General features: G+C 39.1%; 1 protein-coding gene across 1 annotated transcript in view; it reads right to left on the bottom strand.

Moving 5' to 3' along the window:
- Window positions 1-316: 316 nt before the first annotated feature.
- The window catches only part of LOC309556510 (uncharacterized protein), a gene marked incomplete at its 5' end in the record, with an annotated part of 148846 nt that continues 124356 nt past the window's right edge, over window positions 317-24806 (bottom strand). Inside the window, 7 exons of the mRNA XM_082258959.1 lie at window positions 317-603; window positions 2620-2697; window positions 3678-3768; window positions 6602-6778; window positions 14353-14499; window positions 17954-17986; window positions 18592-18636. Of these exons, the coding sequence (XP_082115085.1) occupies window positions 413-603; window positions 2620-2697; window positions 3678-3768; window positions 6602-6778; window positions 14353-14499; window positions 17954-17986; window positions 18592-18636 (762 nt within the window). The 3' untranslated portion in view covers window positions 317-412. The remainder of the gene's footprint in view (window positions 604-2619; window positions 2698-3677; window positions 3769-6601; window positions 6779-14352; window positions 14500-17953; window positions 17987-18591; window positions 18637-24806) is intronic.

Genomic DNA, 24806 nt, shown 5'->3' with positions numbered 1-24806 from the left:
GTTCCACTTAACTCCAGCTGCAATATGAAGTAATTCATTAAACTCTCTTTATTGGAGACATTTAAACAACATGCCAATCCAAACAAAATAATTTGACATGGAATTTGCAATTTGAACTGCTGTGCTTTCTCTTTCTGTTACTATATTTATTCAGTAGAAGGAAATGTCCTACTATTCCCTTTTTTCCCCAACACGCCAAAAAATGGTGGAAGTATTATACAAGGTCAATTTATGTAACCAGCAAATGGACAGAATATTTAGAAACTGTTTGTGTTGCTGCAGGATCATCAAGTTTTATCTGCATGTCCGTGAACTTCACTCATAATTTCTCTACAGATCCTTGGTGAATCCAAAAAGAGAGAACAAACTGATGCAGTTATCTTGTCCTCTTCTGAGCCTTTCTATATTTCATTCAAAACACTTTTCTAAGCCCCTGTTCTCCCAGCATTGATGGAGCACTTATACCACAGTCCCTGGCTTCACAGAATCCTGGAACGCCTGCCTGGCCTTGAAGCCCCTGCTGTCCTTGAGGACCAGTGTAACCAGGAGGACCTTGGGGTCCAGGTATGCCATCCTTGGCAACTCCTGGGTATCCTGGATAGCCTATAGAAGGGCAAACCAAATGGTTAAAAATACATGGATATTGCAGCTTAGCAAAGAAATAGGTGAAGAAACACACCTCCAGAATCACTGTGTAAAGAGTGTGTGTACTATATTACAGGATATGTCAAGATGACAGAATTCATTGCTGAGGTACAAATGATGAAATTTCCACAGTCACATTTTCCATACCATGTGCTGACTAGCCTACAATCTGTAGAAAAATAAATCTCTTCCCAAAGGTAAATGTTTCTAAATTTCTGGGAACACATTGCTGTACCCCTTTAACAGATCACACTTTAACTATAACGCAGTTTAAATTAACTTACTTTACTTAGCTGGGATTTAACTGAAATAATATTAGCTGAAGTAAAATTTTTATGTTTGCTCTAAAAGTATATTTCTCAGCAGGCAATAATAAAGTATGAAAAATATAGTCACTCTATGATATATGTTTTATAAGGCCAAGACTAATATACAGTACAAAAGAACAATAACCCATAGCCGATTTTCATCTTAGATAAATTTACAGTAAATGTAAACCTGATTGGCTGTGAAGGGCTACTTCTTTTTACACATCATAAAAGACAAGCACTTTTAGGCTAAATCTGTTTGTGTGTATTATACTCAAAATATACTGCTCTCTTTATTATATAAGTATATGAAGAAACTAGTCTTTACCAGCTTTTTGGGACAATCAAGTTTTGTCAATATATCCCATATATTATGGGATATTATGCTGTTACATGTGAAGGAAGATGATGGGGCCCATGCATGTTAATAGTTGACCTTTTGGTCTGACAAACATATAGCCAAATCTGATAGATCCAGAACTCTAGCACTCAATCCCACAGATCACACAGAGAATAAAACATTAGGTCAAGCAGTAGCAATATGCAAGGATAAGTGTTGTTTATCAGACTTGATAGTCCAATCCAGCCTTTCCCAACAAGAGTTCCATGGAACCTTGAGGTTCCTGCTGAGGTTGTTAGGGATTCCTAGAGCAGTAGGCCATGAGGAATTGATCTCCCGCCAACACTAGCCACCAATGTAAGGAGGCACTTTTACACTGATCATTAATGTTGTTGGACCATGCAGGAGGGTGTAATACGCTACCTGGTCAAGAAATCAGATATGCTAGGTATGCCATATTATTTATTCTTGTATATAAAATGCTCTACAATTTAGCTCAAAGAAGAAGTATGGTCAAAGCGAGAAGTATGGCCCGATGTCCTTCACCACTCTGCTGTGCTCACAGTGGACCCGAGAACAAAGGGATCAGTGGTTTTGGGCAGTGGTCCTCAACTCCGGTCCTCAGGGCCCACTAACAGGCCAGATTTTAAGTATTACCTTAGGGAGATGCAGACTAGAGCACTGCAATCACTGAGCAGCAAATTATATCACCTGGGATGTATTTCAGTTATCTTGAAAATCTGGCCTGTTAGTGGGCCCTGTAGGCCAGGGTTGAGGACCACTGGTTTTGGGCACTCAGTTCTTGGTGTAGAGCTGGTGGGGGACAAATGCTGCATCTACTTAGGTGAGTATGAATGTTTATTTATACCCTCTAGAGTAAAAAGGTTGAGAAAGGCTAGTCTAGTCTATCAACTTGACTTTTTACCTCACCCATTTAACATCTTTTAAATTGAAACAGTGAATTTTAAAGATTCACATTTGTTTTTAGCATTCCTTTAAATTTAGAAAACCAACAGACTCTTCTTGGTTACTATGTTTAAAACTACACTGTCTGTATAGAACAGTGATCCTCAAACTATGGCCCTTCAGCTGTTGTGGAACTACACGTCCAATGAGGCATTGTAAAACTCTGACACTCACAGACATGACTAGGCATGATGGGAATTGTAGTTCCTGAACAACTTTTATTTGTTAAAAGTTGTTAAAAATTGTTATTTTACAATTTGTATGTTCTCATTGTGTATGTATGTATAGGTTCCCCTCACAATCCAAAGACATACTGGCACAATTATGATTTACATATATACCTAAGAGAGTTTTATTTACCTCTTGGTCCTTGAACACCATCTGGGCCTGGCAGCCCAGTGCCTGGGTTTCCTCTTTCACCCTTTCCACCCTTTACACCTGCAAAGTGTGACACCATTAACACATAATATACAAACATTCAATGCTGAATATCTCAAACTTCTATATCTATTTACATTACAACTGTTTCATCAAAAATGATGTGCATATAAATTAAGTACAGTGCTTCACACTTAAAATATATGTTTATTTAAAATTCAATTATTGATCTCAGTAGACAAAATTGAAAATTTTAATAGGAACAATACTTCTCACAAACGACCCTTTCCTCAGTAACAGACCGATATAAAACTTTCAGAAAACAATATTAGTAGACAGCCCAAAATGCAGCAGATACATAGTGAGATTATCCTCTACTATTTTTCTAATATTTTAATATATTGCTAATTTTGGAATATTTTTATATGTTCTAACTGAAGTTCAGTCATACACATTGTAAAATTGTTATTCATAGCACAACAGTTTCTTTATTACAGTTTAGAGCTATCCATTTTCTCAAATTTCATTTAGTACAGCCCACATACTGCAGTCCAGATGGGCATTGCAGACACCATAACAAGTAAAAGCATTTTGTATGTTTTATAACAAGCATAGCATTGGGTTATGATTTTCAAAGATAGGCAGAACACATAAACATTGAAGGGGATCTAATTGAGCGAGGGAATGACCTAAGAAGGAGATCAAATTGATTTATCAGATAGCTCCCAAAAGGGCTCAATATAGAATTTGATTACATTGTTACATTAGTAACTTCTAAATTAAAGTATTGTTGCATTGTGTATTCACCATTATGTTAATGCTATTGTATATTAGTATTTGTACAAGTACTGACTATGTTACAAAGGTAACAATGTCTAATATTATTGTGTATTTATCACTTTGGTAACACTATGGTGATGGTGTATTTAGAACAGCTTCCTTTGTCATCTGATGAAGTTAATCTAAAGAACTATAGGATAGAGGCTTGATGTTACCATCAACATGAACACATCTAATATTCCACTTGATTAATGAATTACCTTGGTCTCCCTCAGCTCCTTTTTGGCCTGGAACACCAACTGGTCCTCGGGGGCCACGTTTTCCATTAATTCCTGCAGCCCCTGATTTCCCCTAGAAAAACAAAAAATCTGAATTTTGGTTCAAATTAAGATATCATTATAACCATAGCACTATCTTCGAATTATGGTTAAAGTATACTAAAGCCATCATTTTTGTATTAAGAACCTCTGTCAGGTTTTAGTTGCTGTTTGTGCTCTCAATGGGAATATTGTGAAGCTAGCGCTGGGCATCCAGAAGGCATTTTATGGGGTGTGCCCCAGGTCTCCAATATCAAGATTGCAGACACTGCACAGCAACCATTTCTCCTCGCTGGCTGCGTGTCACAAACAGTAAACATCAGAGCTAAAGGAAGCTTCTCCTAGGCTTCTCTTTAGCTTTGGAAAGTGGAAAAGGAAGAAATTGGGACTTTATTGGCACCGGTATTAAAAAAAGTATATATTTTATTGAGAGAATCACAGAGAAGTATATTTGAAAAAAGACATAACAGAAATATACAAAAATTCACATATATTTTACATACAATAAAATTAGGCGGCAAAGCCTCAAAACCATGTGAAAATGAGATCGCACAACCTACTAGGTAGATAGGGTTGTAACAACAATCACATATATCACAGAGTAACCTGTATTCATAAGACGGCCATAGAGAGGGATGGTTGCCGTCTCCAAAGGTCGTCTGTACAGTATGAGTGATCAGATGTTGAGTTAAATCCCAGTTGCCCTACATGTTTCGCTTAACATAGTAAGCTTCTTCTGGAGCACGTGGTATAAGCAAACATCTGAAAAAAGAAAATTCAGGTTGTGGAACTTTGTAGTAAGCTGAGCCAGGTAGGCTATAGAAAGTAACGAGGGGGTCAGTACGCTGTGGTTGGAGCAATTACATAAGTCCTAATAGGATTCAGGCCACCTTGTAATGGACACCAGTAACACCTAATAGTAATGGAGGGGCCAGAAGGAGGAAGGCCCCACTGCCTTCCAATCCAAGCAAAGCAGGGCGAGGTGGGTACACCTCGTATGCCTGAGACCCTGGTAGGTATAGGCACAGGTTTGCTCCAGGTCCCACGACCACACGTACACCCCCCCGGATGGGGATACCGCCATGGACCTAAGTGCGCACATACAAACTTTTTGATATTCTCTTTAGCTTTAACGTGTCCCATGACAAAACATGATGGGAAGCCTAGGAGGAAGGACATCCCAAGACCATCTGCTGTACTGTATCTTACATGTGTAAATTTCAGGGAGGAGGGGAGGGGGATTGTATTGGGGAAACAAAGGGGGGGGGGCAAATATTCGAGCTGCTTCTTCCTCCAGCTGCTGAATGACATCGGCTGGAGCCTACATTATTTCTGCTGTACTGTGCCTGTGAAGGGCACAGGGAGTGCAGTTCACTACCTGGAAGTTTGGGGAAAGCTGCACTGAGGGCTTGATGCTGGCACACGTGAGCAGGGGAAGGGTGGGGTGAGTAAACCATTCAGAACAAATATTAACAAAAATGTACTAGGTAAAGTTGCACTTTATGACATAACTATTCTCTTTAGAGTGCCCAAAAGTCCCTCAGGCCTTTTAATATCATACCAATGCCCCTTTTCATATTCTCTCTGACAACTGTTTAAGAAGGGATTTTTGCTGACTTTTGAAAGATTTTCACGTACTTTTTGTTGTGTCTCCAAGATAGGTAATGAAGAGAAATCTCCCAGTTTGGACACAAACAGCAAAGAAAAAAAACTGACAGGGACTTGAACCATTGTTAACTCTATTCAAAAACTAAATAAAAACTGGCTTTATATACACTTTAGATACATATAGCTATATAGCTATACAGCAATGCCAAGGGACTGATAAAGTAAGATAAAAGCACCCTGTACTTTTAAAAAATAGTTTGTACACTAAAGCCTAGTACACACTATGAGTTTTTTCCATTCAACCCAGCGGGTTGAATGAAAAAAAAATCTGTCGGCTCTGGTCGGGGCTGCTGTACTAACGATCCGATGTTAGTACATCGATCTCCTCCACTGAGCTGTTGTGTTCTGACAGGGAGAAGGGCCCCCTCGCCAGAACACTCCAGTCAGCACTTTCTGCCATTGGCTGAGAGCGCTGATCAGGAGCCAGTCGGCTGTTGTTTTCCAGTATGCTCGTCCGACAGAAGCCGGCCATTTGTTGGACCAGCTGCAAAACACACGGGCCGAATGTCAGATGTTTTTTATTGAACTAGGCGATCTCACCCGACTACCGGTAAAAACGGTTCCTAATTAACTACTTAGCGATTTATACAGCAGTTACAAAGAAAGTTATTTGCTGGACAAAAGCACACTGTTAAATATAATGCTTAGTTTCATGAGCAGTTTTGCCTGTATAATAGTACCAAGAATTAGCATACAGATCTCAAACTTATGCAGTCGCTTCTGCAAACCAAGCTTGCTTCCCCAAATTTAATACAAAAACAATGAAAGATATACAACATAAAAGATTAGAAATGCTGAATCCTTGAATACTGTACCTTTACTTGGGCAAGTGGATGGAATAGCAGTAGACATTTAAGCTGGTTATATACACTGAAGGAAATTTGGCCGGTTCAGCAGAGAAATGCTGAAATTTTGGGCTCAATCAGCAGCAGCAGCCACTGGCGGGACAATAAAAAAGCGAACAGTGTATTGCCATCTTTACTGTGTATACACTGGAAACCACAGAAGTTTTGAAAGATAAAGCTGCCTGATCCCATATATTACCTTTGAGCCGAAAGATTAATTTAAAGAGACAATGTCATCTTGCTCAATCAGTGGAAAGTGATGGCAGGGTTGTTATACTAAAAGTAAATAGGTACAAAAACCACTAAACAATGCAAATACTGTATACCATGTGTATATATACCATGTGTTCTTACCTTCTTTCCAACTTTACCAGTTGCCCCTGGTCGTCCTGGAGGTCCAAGTAATGATGCATTGGCTGTTGGACATGCACTTGTACATTTTGCTCTGATACTGGCTGCATAATTTGATGTTGCCTCTATAACTACTTTGCGGCACAATTCATATACCAAATTATCTGGCATGTCAGATCCCTTAAGTAATAACAGAAAATGTAATTATTTTTCTTTTTATGATACAGTTAGTCAACCTGTATACAACAAATTCCAAAGGGTAATAAAACCCAAAAACAAAAACTGAATAAGTTGCAGCTTATCGGCACTTAGATTTGGTGGTTTTGGTTTTTAAATTCCAGGCTTTGTTTTCCCTTTATTTTCACTTGGTGATCCTATCAATAACACACTTCCTGTTCTAGAGTGACAACTCTCACTAACTGTTTCTATTGTATAAAATTTAGAATTTTTTTGGACTGCAATTGAAGCTCCAAGCCATTTTTCACATGTTTAGCAGACTAAACGAAACCCCTTCCCATCAGCCCCGGTGTCCAATTAACAGCACTGCTTAACCACGTGACCACTGTGTTTGGCTGTTAAAGTGATCATTTGATCTGAAGTCAGTCCTGCCGGTTTCCGATCATTGGCAGTGACCACGCAAAGTGAGTGCACTCCCAGCATGAGAGCCTTGGCTGTCAATGGATGCATATGTGTGGGTGTTACAGCCCACCCTCTTTGCCACCACACAGATGCATTGCGCAAGTGGCCAGAGGTTAACTGCTTCACAGAAAAAAGCCTGTTGTTAGAAAAGATCAAGATCCAAAACTCAAACTACACACATAGCTGATTGTGTCAAAGGAATCACTAAACCTTCTCCCTCCACCCCCCCCCCCCCCCCTGTTCTGCACAGCTCCACGCAGAATTACATATAAAAGATTCTAGGAAAAAGTTACTGTATTTTTTTTGTAATTAGAAAACACTATTTCCATCAGTTTTATAGGTGCATCATGTACGAAATAGTAATTTGTAAAAATAAAAAGATTTTATATAAATGATAAAAAGATTTACAATATCAGTTTAAAAACAATATTGGTTTATTTAAAACACAGAAAAAATTACATGTGAAAAAAAATCTTTATGCTTCCCAGATTAAGTTCTTCTACATTTAAGGTGATTTTAAACAATCAACTTGTAAAACTAGCCAATCAGTTTAAAACTGAAATGAAACACAAAACATTTTTGTATACATATAAAAAAAAGTTATAAATACTTTTTTTTAGAATTGATCACATAATCTCTGTTCTCAGCTGCATAAGAGCTCAGAACTCAGAGTCCCCAGTGAATGGCTGTGAAGGGGGGGGGGGGGGTGTCAGGACAAGTCTGATCATTGGAGGAGAGTAGGCTTGTGCGCCTTGACGTCAGTAGGCCCCACCTGGTGGGGACGGGGCCTAGTGACATCATCGCGCACGAGCAGGAAGTTTATGCTCTATGTATTCAGATCCGAATTTCACAACAACTAAGTGATTCTTTTTTTTTTTTTTAATTCTTTTTATTTCAATATGTGCATAAAAATGAACATTCCAAACGTCCTTTCAACAAAGGCACAAAACAATATAAAATAAAAAAATTATACAATATCCAAATAATTATCTGTTTACTTAGTATTCATAATCTCTTTATGCGAAGGTATATCCATTTAGCTTAATTGATCGCCTAGTGACATCATCGCGCACGAGCAGGAAGTTTATGCTCTATGTATTCAGATCCGAATTTCACAACATCTAAGTGATTCTTAAGGGGCCAGCACACCCCCAAATGTGTCGAGTACATTGCCTAGTTGCACTAAAGGAAGTGCACCAATAAATGTAAATTCTTATTTTTAAGCTTTTATTAAAAATTGGTTTTATACGATTTAGCACTGTTAGCTTTTTAATTTTTGGAGCATCCATTATAGGGACTATTTTATGCTGGAATGAGTGTACCTGGATCAAGATCCCAATAACTGACCATTGGATTTGATTACCCCTTGAAGGGGAAGGCTCATAGTGACCTGCGAAAGGTCTATATGTGAGGTTAGCTCATAATTTGGAAGGTGGAGGGGCACTTGAGGTGATTTGTGTTAATCTACATCCGTATCAAAGAAGAGTTTGTTCACACTATAGACTTTGTTCACTGCTATTTACAGTATTTCTATAACCACTTGAGCTCCGGAAGGTTTTACCCCCTTCATGAACAGAGCACGTTTTGCTATTCAGCCCTTTAACTGGCAATTGTGAGGTCATGCAACACTGTACACAAATTACATTTTTATATTTGTTTCACACAAATAGACCTTTTTTTTTGCTGGTGGTATTTGGTCACCACTGTGTTTTTTGCAATATTAATGAAAAAAGACCGGGAAATCTGAATAAAACCCCAATAGTTTCTACTTTCTGTTATAAAACATATCTAATAAAAATTTTTAATAAATCAAATTTCTTCATAAATTTAAAATTTATTTTGCTTCATGTCTTTGGTAAAAACAAATCCCAAAGGGTGTTTAATAATTGCTTTGTGGGTAAGTTATAGTGTTTCCAAACTATGGTATACATACTGGAATTTACACAGCTATGACACTATACTAGTAATAGTGGTGCGACTAAAAGTGGAACTGTGATAGAGCTAGCTGACGCTGGCTGGGAGGTACACTAACTAACTAACTGACATCAATAGTGACACTAACGCAGTGATCAGTTCTAATATTGCACATTGTCACTGTACTAATGACACTGGCTGGGTAGGGGGTTAACATCTAGGGGCAATCAAAGGGGTAACTTTGTGCCTAACAATGGGTAATGTGTGTAATATGTGCTGCTTTTACTTACTTATCTGGCTGTTTTTTCTCCCTGCTTTGCAGTCAGAAGAAACAGCCAGATCGCTGTTCACAGAACTCTGTTTGTAATTGGCCACAGCCAATCAGCTGACTTCAGGCAAAATAATTGGCTTAACCCCTTCTAGACCGGAAGATTTTCCCCCTTAATTACCAGGCCAATTTTTTTGCGATTCTGCACTGTATTATTTCAACTGACAATTGCGCGGTCATGTGACACTGTACCCAAATAAAATTGATGTCCTTTTTTTTCCCACAAATAGAACTTTCTTTTAGTGGTATTTGATCACCTGTGTGATTTTTATTTTTTGTGCTATAAACAAAAAAAAAATTAAAATTATTAAAAAAAAAACAACAATATTTTCACTTTCTGCTATATAACATTCCCAATAAAAAAAACATTAAAAATCAAATTTTTTCATTATTTTAGGCCAATTTGTATTCTGCTACATATTTTTGGTAAAAAAAATCCCAATGAGCATATTTTGATTGGTTTGCGCAAAAGTTATTGCGTCTACAAACTAGGGGAAAGATTTATGGCTTTTATTTATTTATTTATTTTTACTAGTAATGGCGGCGATCAGCAATTTTTAGTGGGACTGCGACATTGCGGTGGACAGATTGGACCCCTAACTGACATTTTTTACACTTTTGGGGGGGACCAGCGACATTACTACAGTAATCAGTGATAAAAATATGCACTGTTACTGTAATAATGACACTGGCAGGGAAGGGGTTAACCCAGGGGCGATCAAAGTGTTAAATGTGAGCCTAGGGGGTGTTTTCTAACTGTGAGGGGGATGGGCTTATGGAATCCACACAGAGACCTGTGATCCTAAATAGGAGGAACACCGGAGTTCTGTATTGATTCCTGAGAGAGCAACGGTCTGCTGTGTTTACAACAGCAGACCGCCGTTCTCTCTCCACGGGGATCGATCACAGGTGCCAAGCGGCAATCGTTGCTGCTGGCCCAGTGAATCGTGCGCCCCCAGGATCGCTCCCGCGAACCGACGTACAGGTACGGCAATTCGCGGGAACCTGCCGACCTGCCACCGTATATTGACGGCGACTGGTCGGCAAGTGGTTAAATCAGCTGCCAAACTCTTGATGTGCCCAATCACAACATGGGTTGGGAGGAAGCATAGGCACGCACGGCACGCCGTGAATCCAGAAGAATGTCTGCAATGTACAGGTACATCGCCCAGTCTGCAGCTACCGCTGCCCGCAGTAGTTACTGTTGGTGGGCAGGAAGTAGTTAAAAGTAACACAGCATACCACATTTACAAAAATAGGCATATAAAGGCTTGTCCAATCAAATCTATGTTGTTGTATTTTAAAGCAAATGCTATAGTTCTGTTTCTTATGTATTGTTATATATAGTAGATATAAACTGAAAAAGCAACACAGAGAACTAAATACACAATATACACAAAATAATTAACAAACTCTGACTTGCGCTGAGCATGCATAATGTGCTGATTTCACGTGATTAATTACTGAGGCTCCAAAATGAGTGTAAGGTAACAGATCAATTAGATTTATACTCGAAAATCCAGTTGACATGGACATGTGTTTGTAAATTGGCCAGATTGAATAGTGCTCTTGTAATTGCTATTTCATGGACTGATCAGCACAATCTGGACCACCATGTTGGGAATCTTGCTGGAACTGAATTTGGTACACTAAGGAATTACAAATATTCTAACCATCTTTCTAAAGACTCGGTCACATAGTGTTTCAGCTGAAAAAAACTAAAATTTCTTCTTCTTATACATTTCTCTAAGGATTTGTGCTAGAAAATATTTAGCAAACAAGTAATGCCTGACACAAAATAATTACCAACAGTATATCATGTAATCATTTAAGCAAGTTCTACACTTGCAAGAACAGGTCTACTGTTTTCACAAAACTGAAAAATGTGGTTAATTCTCAAAAATACGTCCCCTTCCCTTTTACTGACTCTTTACAGCTAGCGATTAAATCAAAGGGTATTCTAGATTTATTGTCATTAGTTTGAAAAGGATATTTCCTGATAGGAATTGTAGTCATCAATTAATATTCAATAAACATGTGAAAATCAAGATATATAAAAAATGTCTACAGACTATGGAATTTGCTGAATACACATGATATTGGGTTCAAAAAGCATGAGTTAAAGATATTAGCAATATTCTATCAAGGAGATGCAGGGAACAGCATCTCAAGATATCAAGTATCTAATAAGTTTGCATTTAAACATGATTACAAATTTTCTTTATTACATTTGTTACAAGGCAACAAAGCCAATTTATTTTACATGTTCTAGCAACATAGATTTTCTGTATAGATTCCTCTTTTCTCATATTATTTTGTGTATAGTATTTTTGTTTTTTTTTTCAATAAAATTTTTCTTGTATGTAAAAAAAGTTTAAGTACACATAGTGCAAGTATGCAAATTGTTGCTAATATTTATGTTATATTTTCAGCACTAAAAACTATATGTGAACAATGAAATAAATATTATACTCTTTTTGAATACTTTTAGCAATGTTTTTAATAGTTTAGTATTTTGATATTTGAGTTTTATTAAAGAGAATTTTCCAAGAGAGGGCTTATTGCTTCATTTTATTCCTTTAGGTGTAGAAAATGTACGATAAATTTTAATATATATATATAGAGAGAGAGAGAAAGAAAGAGAGAGAGAGAAAACTTAAGATTGCTGCACTTAAATACTATGCATTGTTTGTAACTTTTTTGACTTTCTAACTAAATTTTAAGTGCAGTAATCCTTCCTTTTTTTTTTCTTTTTTAATAGCCTGTGGGAAGGCTTTTACCGGAGCACTCTTCATCTCATATATACAGTATCTCACAAAAGTGAGTACACCCCCCCCCCCCAGATTTTTTTAAATATTTTATTATATCTTTTCTTGTGACAACACTGAAAAAAAGACACTTTGCTACAATGTAAAGTAGTGAGTGTACAGCTTGTATAACAGTGTAAATTTGCTGTCCCCTCAAAATAACTCCACCCACAGTCATTAATGTCTAAACCGCTGGCAACAAAGTGAGTACACCCCTAAGTGGAAATGTCCAACTTGGGCCCAAAGTGTCAATATTTTGTGTGGCCACCATTATTTTTTCCAGCACTGCCTTAACCCTCTTGGGCATGCAGTTCACCAGAGCTTCACAGGTTGCCACTGGAGTCCTCTTCCACTCCTCCAGGAGGACATCACGGAGCTAGTGAATGTTAGAGACCTTGCGCTCCTTCACCTTCCGTTTGAGGATCCCTTACAGATGCTCAATAGGGTTTACCCTCAGATTCCTTAGCAAGGCATTGGCCATTTTGGAGGTGTGTTTGGGGTCATTATGTTGGAATACTGCCCTGCGGCCCAGTCTCTGAAGGGAGGGGATCATGCTCTGCTTCAGTATGTCACAGTACATGTTGCCATTCATGGTTTCCTCAAAGAACTGTACCAGTGCCAGCAGCACCCATGCAGCCTCAGACCATGAAACTCCCACCACCATACTTGACTGTAGGCAAGACACACTTGTCTGTGTACTCCTCCCCTGGTTGGCCCCACACACGCTTGACACTATCTGAGCCAAATAAGTTTATCTTGGTCTCATCAGCCCACAGGACATGGTTCCAGTAATCCATGTCATCAGCAAACTGTTTGCGGGCTATCTTGTGCATCATCTTTAGAAGAGACTTCCTTCTGGGACGACAGCCATGCAGATTAATTTAATGCAGTGTGCAGCGTATGGTCTGAGCACTGACAGGCTGACCCCCCACCCCTTCAACCCTTGCAGCAATGCTGGCAGGACTCATACGTCTATTTCCCAAAGACAACCTCTGGACATGACGCTCAGCACGCGCACTAAACTTCTTTGGTCGACCATGGCAAGGCCTGTTCTGAGTAAAACCTGTCCTGTTAAACTGCTGTATGGTCTTGGCCACCATGCTGCAGCTCAGTTTTAGGGTCTTGGCAACCTTCTTATAGCCTATGTCATCTTTATGTAGAGCAACAATTCTTTTTTTTTTTTTCAGATCCTCAGAGAGTTCTTTGCCATGAGGGGCAATGTTGGATTTCCAGTGACAAGTATGAGAGAGTGATAACACCAAATTTAACACATCTGTTCCCCATTCACACCTGAGACCTTGTAACACTAACGAGTCACATGACACCGGGGAGGGAAAATGGCTAATTGGGCCCAATCTGGACATTTTGACTTAGTGGTGTACTCACTTTTGTTGCCAGTGGTTTAGACATTAATGGGTGTGTGTTGAGTTATTTTGAGGGGACAGCAAATTTGCATGGTTATACAAGCTGTACACTCACTACCTTACATTGTAGCAAAGTATAATTTCTTTAGTGTTGTCACATGAAAAGATATAATAAAATATTTACAAAAATGTGAGGGGTGTACTCACTTTTGTGAGATACTGTATATATGTATATATATATATATATATATATATATATATATATATATATATACACACTGTATATAATCCAGTGGTTGCCACTGCACACATATCAGAGAGAAAATGGGTCCAAAGCCTGTAGTACATATAGTCCAAAAGAGAGCAGGACTTACGGGTATTGAGAGGTAAACACACAAATATAATGTATATCTTATTATAACTATTTTATTATCAGAAGTGAGGGACTGTAAAGATTTGAGTTGATGTCTGTGTTTTGTATTATCTATGTATCAACAAACCTACATCATATTTTGCATTTTGTCTAAAAGTAAAGATGTTAATATTATGTAAGGATGTTGAACAGTTTTTACAGCTTCATTCACATCAACGAAGTACATTTATCAACAATATGGTTATACAAAAGGGGTAAAAAGCTTGTCTATATTTACTAGTGAAACTGCTTGGTAATTGTATTGAAAAGAAAAATAAATATTGCCTTACCACGGGTCCCGGTAGTCCAGGAGGTCCAAGTGGACCTGTTTCTCCGCGATCTCCGACTGGGCCTACAATACCTCTAGGGCCTGGTGAACCAGGAGCACCTGGCCTTCCCAAAGAACCTGGTGGTCCAGCTCGTCCCCGCTTTCCTTGCTTTGGTAAAGAAACATGTAATAGCTATAAAATCAGTTATCAGTAGTGTTTTATCTACATAAGAACTCTTCTATATAGAAACACAAAATACCGTATTTATATCACAAGAAAAAGCTACATACTTGCACCAGCTACATATTTTATTAAAATTGAAGACTACAGAGGAAGTGAGTGGAAGGACTTTTACCAGTATAATGTTGTCTATTATACACTAGTCTCTTTGTTCAGTATGGTAAAGAGCAACATATTGTAATGTTCCGGTACCTTTGGTACCCTAAATTACACTTTCCACAAGTGTATGCGCCCCACCATTTACTTTTGGAAAGGTGCGCATACACCTTTAAGACTGGAGCTGTCATCACCCAGCGCCGGACTAGATGGCTATTTAAAGCGCCGGTTCTCACTCACATGTGTTCGTTCAAACACCCTTACCTGGATGCTAACCTTGCTTGAAGCTTCCATGCTTGCAAGCTTACCTCGCTGACGGAACCTCGCTGCGCTGATCCCTGTATCCCGCTACTGGATCATCCGCCTCTCCTGAACCACCCTTCGGCTGTATCGCTAATAGTGCTAAGTACCCCGCAGGGGAATTCTCTATAAACTTATACTAAGCTTACACTATCTAGCTCTGCATAGTAAAGACTGTTTATCACATCTGCATAACTAGATTGCTAGCTCTTGAGACTACTGCTACTTTTCTGCACTGGGTTGATCTCTTTTGTATGTCCACCTGCTATTCTATCATCTGCTATCATACAACATTGCTAAACCTTCCTGCATCCATCTGCTACTGTCTCACCTTCAAGTGTCTATCACCTACCACCTCCACTCAACCTATCCCTCAACCTTCATCATTGTGTTACCACATACATAAAGTCACTCTAGGAACCAGCTTGCTAATTGTGTGTATTTACTGGCTGAAATAAGACCTTCCACACATGATGAGTCATTGAGGTTGGGAATGGTATCTCAGCATATCTCTTACATGACTACTGACGTGGAACTATTTCTGCAGCTGAAAATCCACACCATATAAAAACGCAGGAGCGTAACACATATAGAGTACAAATTGCATATGTCAAATGGTCTATTCTATATCATAAAGAGAAATGACTGAAGGCTTCAAAATATACAGAACTCTAAGCTGATCATATACACATTGACATAACTGAGTAACATAACTACTGTATCACAGTGTGAATGATTATTTACTACTTTCACAGTCAGGGTTAAGACTCAGAGACCAGTAGCTATATCAGTAGAGAGGCTCCCACTGACCGGCTGGAAAAGTGCAGAAGCAGGTCACCCTGGCGGATGGCACGGGCTCACTCGAGGCGCAAAATCCAACTCACACTAACTGGTGTTTGCCAGAGCTCCTGATGGTGGAGATGGATTTTGTTGTGCATAAGTACTAAGTGGCGGTCCTCAGGATTGTCCCATCAGTAGGTGAGAAAGCCGGGGTCCAGTAGCAGATATAGCAGGTAGTGATCAAGCAAAAGCAACAAGTGGTTGCAGGTTGGGATCAAACAGAAGCATAGTTGAGGAACAAGCCAAAGGTCAGTAAGGAGTGGTTGGCGAAGAAACAAACAGCAATAGGAGTGATAAGAGAAAGATATTGGCTGGAGAGAGCACAATAATCTGGCAAACAGGAAGTGTAAAAGCATGGCTAACATAGGAATTTCATGTGAGGAGCAAATGGTTCAAAGCAAAAGTGTATTGGGTAAACACCACTCAAAAGGCAGCCTGTGAGATCCCGAACTGTCAGGCAAACTTGGGTGCCTGCACCCAACTGCAGCCAACTGAATACATTTGAAGGAAGGAAAGTGTGCAGCACATCCAAGGTAATTCCTTTTCCAAAAGTAATTCCTTTATTCTAGTCTATTAAAAAGTTACACGATGACAAGCACATAGCCCACAACTGATCAGTAGATGCGTTTCATACTACTGTGCTTACTCATTACAGTAATGAGTTGTGAGCTATGTGCTTGTCATCATAACTTTTTAGTGGATATCGAATTACATTAATCCTTGGATGTGCTGCACACTTTCCTTCCTTCAAAAGCAAATGGTTCAAGAATCAAGAGAAAGAAGGTTCAAACTGAGATTGTTCAAGGAATTGTCAAGACTGCTTTTCAGCATTCCAGATGGTTCATCAAGAAGAAACAGCAGAGGTTGCAGGTTCAGACCAGGGTCCTGATAACTATGCTAACTTCTTCGAAAAGTGCATGTTTCCCAACCTCATTTTTCAAGCACCCCCAACAGGCCATAATTTGGGAATTTCCCTTAGAAAAAATAGGTCTCTGTACCAGGCCATTGACATTGATTTAACCACTTGCCGACAGGCCGCCTCATATATACTGTGGCAAAGTGGCGCTATTGCGCAAAACAATGTATCTGTTTCCTTCAATAGCCACTAGATGGTGCCATTGTGCCACCGGAGGCACAATCGCACCGTAATTGGCTAGTGGGATTGCCAATTAACCCGATGTCCACCAACCACCCACAATCATCCCCGGGGGAGATGTACACAAAGCAGATCACCATTCTGCAAGGGGACAAGATGGAGATCTTGGAACCAAGCAGGAACCAAAATCTCTGTCTTTCCCAAATCAGTGTAACCCCCCCCCCCCCCCCCACACAATTAGTAAGCACTCCCTAGGGACACACTTAACCCTTTGCTCACCTCTGATGTTATCCCCTTCCCTGTCAGTGTCATTAGTGCAGTGACAGTGCATTTTTTTAGCACTGATCACTGTATTAGTGTCACTGCTCCCCAAAAAGTGTCAAAAGTGTCAGTTAGATGTCTGATTTGTCTGCGGCAAAGTCGCAGTCTCGCTAAAAATCGCTTATCGCCGCCATTACTAGTAAAAATAAAATAAATTAAAATTTCATAATAATATTGCATCGTTTGTAGACGCTATAACGTTTGCGCAAACCAATCAATATACGCTTATTGTGATTTTTTATTACCAAAAATATGTAGCAGAATACATATTGGCCTAATATGATGAAAAAAATTGATTTTTTTTTTGATTTTTTTTTTTTTTTTTGGCTGTGTTTTATTGCAGAATGTGAAAAATATTATTTTTATTTATTTTTTTTTTTTAAATTGCCAGTTAATTGTCAGTTAAAGTAACGCAGTGCCGTATCGCAAAAAAATGGCCTGGTCATTAAGGGGGTAAAACCTTCCAGGTCCAGAAGGGGTAAAAGCATATGTACAAGGTGAAGGAAATGATAAAAATTTGACCTGTTGAAGTACTTGAGGACTGAGGTTGGGGACCACTGCTATAGATTATTAGGTTTGTAGGACCCGCATGTAGGTTTGTTCCAAATCTTTACAAATACAGATGCTAGAGACAGCCAGAGTACTAGGATTTTCAGAGGGAGGTCAGCAGTATTTCTCCTACCCAGATTTTGTTTTAAAAATGTATTTAAATAACTGTGTTATACTTACTTGACCTTTGTCTCCAGTGTCGCCTGCATCCCCCTATAGTAATTAAAGGAAGACAAAAAAAGTTAACTGAAAATACAGGCTAATTCGTAAAAAATTTTTTTAATCTAGGAGTTCTTTTTAGTTGTGAATTCCATGTTATTTTAACGGAAAGCAACATGCACAGCTTACTACTTTGCAAAAAAGAATAATGAGCAAAGACATTTTTCAATTTCAGCACTGGGGCCTAAAATTTGTACGGATTGAAGAATACAATTCAGGGTCAGGGAACTGCACATGGATTTTGCTTAGTTGTTGAAGCTCTAGAGCTTCTGTTAAATAAATCTCATGTTTGTATAGTAATATAATAATTTTAAATATTCCACTCAACTGGAATTAAAATGTAAAACTATTGGTTTTTCATTAAACAAGTATTTTTTTTTATAACTAAATATGTTTACAGTCAAAGGTTTTAATTAGACATTCAAATCTATTGCAACTTTTAAAAAAAATACAAAAATATATTTTACTTGACATTTTAAGTATCATTGCATATTTAAAATTATTGCGTTTTGAAGTTTTGACATCAGGTCTGTTAAAAACATGTAGCAATTGCAGTCTATATTACAACTAGTAGGATTGTTACTCCTATTAAAAAATACCTTGGCTCCTGTTTTTCCTTTTGTACCTTGTTTGCCTTTTTCTCCCTGAAATATAAGAAATTCATTAGAAAAACATAAGCCATTGACATAATATAACTTTATATCAAATTATTGGGGCTTCTGCTATCCGTCTTACACACTTCCGACACCACACAATCCCGTATGATGGCCCGTTCCCCCACCTCCAGCCCACAGCCAGTAGTTTACAGCCTCTGCTGTGTATGTTTCCCTATTATTCTGTGTAGAGGGGGATGTGTCCTTTCCCCCCCAATCAGGTCTCAAGTTTCACTGATCTCACTTCTCTAGTCGGTGAAAGGTGTGACATCAGATCGCTTTTCCTTCCTGCTTCAGCTGAGAAAAATCCTTTGATCTGTGTGTTTTAGAAGGATGTACAGGAGAGATTGCTGCAGATAAACAGATACAGCTTATGTAGGAGTATTTATTTATTTATTTTTTTATCTCTGTGTATCACCTGAGGACAGCCACTTTACTGGGCAAATGTAAGGGTTTAAAACTACTTTAGGCTTGACAAAAATGCTCTTGCAAAGTGCACGTGCACTTTTCCTTTAGCAAATCAACCCGTCTATGTGGAATACATACCGTACGTCACTTCGCGGGACCGCTAGCGGGGACGCGCATGCGCCCATTCGCTACAGGGGGAGCCAATCAGCAGGTCCTACCCGTGGAGATAGAATGACGGTCTGCCATTGTAAACACGGCAGACCGCTGTTCTCTCAGTTATGAACACAGGGATCCTATGTTCCTCCTATTTAGGAACACAGGTCTCTGTGTTCATGCAGCAAGCCTATGCCCCCCACACACAGTTAGAAAGCACCCCCTAGGGACACATTTAACCCTTTGAACACCCCTGGTGTTAACCCCTTCCCTGCCATTGTCATTAGTACAGTAACAGTGCATATTTTTAGCACTGATTACTGTAGTAATGTCACTGGTCCCCCCAAAAGTGTAAAAAATGTCAGTTATGTGTCCAATCTGTCTGCCGCAATGTCGAAGTCCCGCTAAATATCGCTGATCGCCGCCATTACTAGTAAAAAATAAAGAGATAAATAAAAATGACATAAATCTTTCCCCTAGTTTGTGAAAGCGATAACTTTTGCGCAAACCAATCAATTTACACTTTTTGGAATTTTTTTACCAAAAATATGTGGAAGAATACAAATTAGCCTAAAATTATGAAAACATTTGATTTTTAAATTGGGAATGTTATATAGCAGAACGTAAAAAATATATATATTTTTTTTTCAGAATTGTCGCTTTTTTTTGTTTATAGTGCAAAAAATAAAAATCGCAGAGGTGATCAAATACCACCAAAAGAAAGCTCAATTTGTGGGGGAAAAAGGACGTCAATTTTATTTGGGTACAGCGTTGCACGACTGCGTAATTGTCAGTTAAAATAACACAGTGCCATCTCACAAAAAGAAAGAAAAATCCTAATAAGTGTTTTTTGATTGGTTTGTGAAAACGTTATAGCGTCTACAAACTATGGGATATATTTATGGACTTTTTATTTTTCTTATTGTTTTTACTAGTAATGGTGGCTATCAGCGTTTTTAGTGGGACTGCGACATTGCGGCAGACAAATCTGACACTAAGTGACACTTTTTTGGGGACCAGTGACACCAATACAGTGATCAGTGCTAAAATAAAAATGCACTGTTACTGTATAAATGACACTGGCAGGGAAGGGGTTAACACTAGGGGTGATCAAGGGGTTAAGTGTGCTCCTAGGGAGTGCTTTCTAACTGTGTGGGCAGTGGATGTACTAGAGGAAAATAGAAATCTGTGTTTCGACTTAGCTGAAACACAAGATCTCTCTCTTCCTCTGTGGCAGAAACACAAGATCTCTTGCCGTTCTGTCATTCTCCTACACGATCGCAGGTCACGCGGCCGCCTGACCCGCTGATTGGCTCCCACTGTGTCTAGTCACAGCGGGAGCAGCGCTCTGGTGGCACACGCACGCCCCCGAGAACCCGTGCACAAAATCAGGTACCAGTACGTGATTTTGCACAGCCAGGCTGCCCTGCCACAGTATATATATGGCGGACAGTCCAGAAGTGGCTATAACTTCTTGTTATAGAGTGACAAATATGTCCTATTTGTACTCCTGTATGGCCTCGTGCACCAATGTTGGAGACAACAATCACACTGAGCACACATAGTCCATCCTTTTCACTGTCAGGAAACAGGTCCAGAGCAATAACGTGCAGCCAACCCTGTTCATGTAGACAGGGAGGGTCTAAAAAAAGCTAGAGGAGATCAGCAGCACTGAGACACATGAATGGATGGATTAAAAAAGATGAAAACAATAGTTTATTAAAAAAACAAACAAACATATCAACAGTTTATATAACACAGTGCACAAATGCCATCCAGTTAGGGTTCAGATTAGGTCTGTAATCTACATAAGTAAAGAAATAAAGATTGTAGGCTAGCGCTGAGGATTACTATTTTTTCTGATACCACTGTATAGTGGGCTGCTGCTGGTATAAAAGATGGTGTACCTTTATAAAGTGTATAGTGCAAAAGTATACCTGCGCTGCTATCAAATCAAATACATAAATAAATCCCAATAAATATGGTGTATAAATGATAACGCTCTGTGTGCGGAGCGAAACGCGTCAAGCCGTTCGTCCGAGTACGTACTACGCCAGGCTACATCCACCTTCCGACATACGGGGACACGGGGAGTGAGTATAGCCGTTTGGATTGGCAACCCGTGGGATGATTCTTTAGGCGTTTTTACCTTTGTCACATTGTAAGTGTATCTTGTATTGTGTGCATCGAATAAAGTGATTACATACTTCACGATGCCAGCATCTCTTTCCATTTTTTGAGCAATACCTGGATGATATGACCTACAGAAAAGCTGATTGAGTTGATGGTCCATTAAGGCTCGTCCTATCTAAGGATATTCTGAAAGCGGTGTATTATTTGGCTTCTGGTGAGTAGGGGTCCAGGAGGGGAGCACCTACTCGTGTAGAGAAAGCACCAGCACTTGTTTTACGAGCACGCAGCACTTTGGACTTATGTTTTGCACTAAGACTGTCACTATTTAAGCACGTCTTTTATTGAAAGACTTTATTTGATATTTATTTACACGTGATAAAATATGTATTTATTGTATTTTTAATATTTTTTATATATTTTTTATATATTGTTTGGGATCTATGATATAGTAATGTGTGTTTGAAGTTGAGCACTAGCACTTTACACAGATTATTTATACACCATATTTATTGGGATTTATTTATGTATTTGATTTGATAGCAGCGCAGGTATACTTTTGCACTATACAATCTACATAAGTAACTGTACAAAAACCATAGTATCATGTGGGACTTTAAATGTATGTTCTAGGGCAGTGTTTCTCAACTCCGATCCTCAGGGCACACTAGCAGGCCAAATTTTAAGTATTACCTTGGTGAGATGCAGACTAGAGTACTGCAATCACTGAGCAGCAAATGATCACCTGGGATGTATTTCAGTTTTCTTGCAAACCTGACCTGTTAGTGTGCCCTGAGGACCGGAGTTAGGAAACACTGTTCTAGGGTATATTAAACACCAACTTATAAGATAAAAAAAAGTTTTATTGTACATCAAAATCGTTAAAACTATATGTTAAAAACATATTTACACATGCGATGGCCATAGTGGTCTGTCTAGAGGTCTTAGGATCCCATGTATTTGCCAGAATACATAGGGAAGTAGCATACTTACACCTTGCTCAGGCTCAAAACAACCCATCTAGAAATGTATTAACCACTTTACCACCGCCCACAGTAATATTACTGCGGCAGAGTGGCTCGTTATCGTCTGACGACGTAGTACTACGTCGTCAGACACTCCCCCTTCTGGGCGGCGCTTGCATGCCGCCGGAGGCTCGCTCCCGCTGTTTTCGGTCACAGCGGGAGTCGGGCCAGGGGAGGAGCAGCGGCGATCGCCGCAGCTCTTCCCCGATCGTCGGGGATCTAGTGTGGAGATCTCCCAAGTGACAGGGAGTGACAGATTGGAGTGTTCAGCATAGCTGGACATCCGATCTGTCCCTGTCTCACACAGTCACCCCCCCCCCCCACACGTCAGTAAGCACCAGGCATACATTAACCCCTCCCTCTCCAATAAAATTAACCCCTTCCCTGCCAGTGTCATTTTCACAGTAACAGTGCATATTTATAGCACTGATTACTGCAGTAATGTCACTGGTACCCCCAAAAGTGTAAAAAATGTCAGTCAAGGGTCCGATCTGTCCGCCGCAATGTCGCAGTCCCGCAAAAAAAATCGCAGATCGCCGCCATTACGCGTTAAAAAAAAACACCAAAAATGACAGAAATCTTTCCCTTTGTTAGTAAACGCAATAACTTTTGCGCAAACCAATCAAAATACGCTTATTGTGATTTTTTTTTACTAAACATGGGTAGCAGAAAACAAATTGGCCAAAAATTTAAAAAAAAATTGGTTTTTACATCTTTTTTGGGGGGAATTTCATATAAAAAAATGTTAAAAATATTGTTATTTTTTCAAACTAAACGCTCTTTTTTTGTTTATAGCGCAAAAAGTAAAAATTGCACAGGTGATCAAATACCACCAAAAGAAAGCTTTGTTTGTGGGAAAAAAAGGACGTAAATTTCGTTTGGGTACGGCATCGCACGACCGCGCAATTGTCAGTTAAAGTCGCACAGCGCCGAATCGCAAAAAGTGGCCTGGACGTAAGACAGCAAAATCCTCCGGTGGTAAAGTGGTTAAACACATGCTAAATGGATTACACTACTAATATTTCATGAAGTAAACAAAGGGACTAGCAGTGTTTTAGCCAGAGAAGCGCAATGCCATATTGGCTACCGGCAATCCTCTATTGCACTTGGAAACTTTTTAAACTTTCCAAAAGATCTGTGTCTTCTCCAAATATTCCCAACGGTTATTGCTTTTTATTTGGTGTCTTGTACGCAGCTAAGGTAAATTGAGCATATTTACATTTATTCTTGTAACTACAACTACAGTGAGCTCTAGAAATATTTCTTCAAGTAAGGCGTACTGAAATTGTATTTTATTAAGTTTTTACTTTTTTTTTACAATTTATTCAGAGGCAACAAACTCTTTTTACAAACTGATGCTTATACTCAATACTAATCATTTAAATCACAGTTAATTCTCCTTAGATGTGTATTAGCAAAAACATTCTGGTAAAAGGAACCCATAGATACCTATAGCATGCAACCATCGGAGTGGCTTGAATCCTAAGAGACCTGGGAGGGTACCCCTGACACTCCCATGAAATGCTGTGGGGTACCATATCATGAGTAAAAGTGAGTGGGACTGGATTTTGTGCCTAATAGCACCCCTTCTCCATGCATGTTTCTATTTTCAGTGTTCTGGCCCTTTGCTGAGAGCAGTCCTAAGCCAAAGAACCAGGGTACTTGCAATGCCACTACATTCACCACTCCTTATACAACTCTTTTACAACCATATAGATGAAAAATGATAAATAGAGATGCCTTTTATTTGTTTAAACAAAATCCTGTGTGGATCTGGGTCTATTTTTAATTTTTTTTACTGAATTTTATTTTTCCTCAAGGGCAGGTATAGCTTTAATACTAACTGTTGTTAAATCCATCTCTACCCTCCAATGCTAAGGTACACTTCCCCTCTCCCACTCTTCTGGTGATTCAGAAATCTCATCATAGCAAGTCTCACCTGCATACTGGGTCAACATTGACTTGAATGGGGTTGAATATGACTGCAGATCCACAGCATTTGACCCCATTTAGGATTATGGTGACCCTGGGGTTTTCAATTGTCTTTCTGTTCATGAGTGATATTTTGTACAATTTTTGAATCTTGTGCACTTTTAATGTTTTTTGTATTAATAATGTTTATGTATCTATGATTCTGTGATGCTACTATAGCATACTGATTTTTTATTTGGACTTCATAAAAATATATTTTTATATACTTTTGCATCTACGTTTTCCATTATACTTTCTTGGTACCGCAACGTCCCTCTCCCCGTTTACCAATCCCTTTTGGGATTGATTTTTCCATGTTTGAATTTGGGATAGATACCACATTTTGTAGTCTAGAGTGGAACTAAGTATTTTTTTATGATGGTGACCCTAGTTGCAGGTGCATCCAGCACTGAAGAGGGGCAGCACTTTGGCTTAATGATTAGCACTTCTACTTTGCAGAACTAGGGTCCCCAG

This window comes from Pelophylax lessonae (assembly GCF_965119305.1).
Source record: "Pelophylax lessonae genome assembly, chromosome: 5".
Classification (NCBI taxonomy): Eukaryota; Metazoa; Chordata; class Amphibia; order Anura; family Ranidae; genus Pelophylax; species Pelophylax lessonae.
Note: the sequence above shows the minus strand (reverse complement) of the source record. Positions and strands in the feature narration are given on the sequence as shown.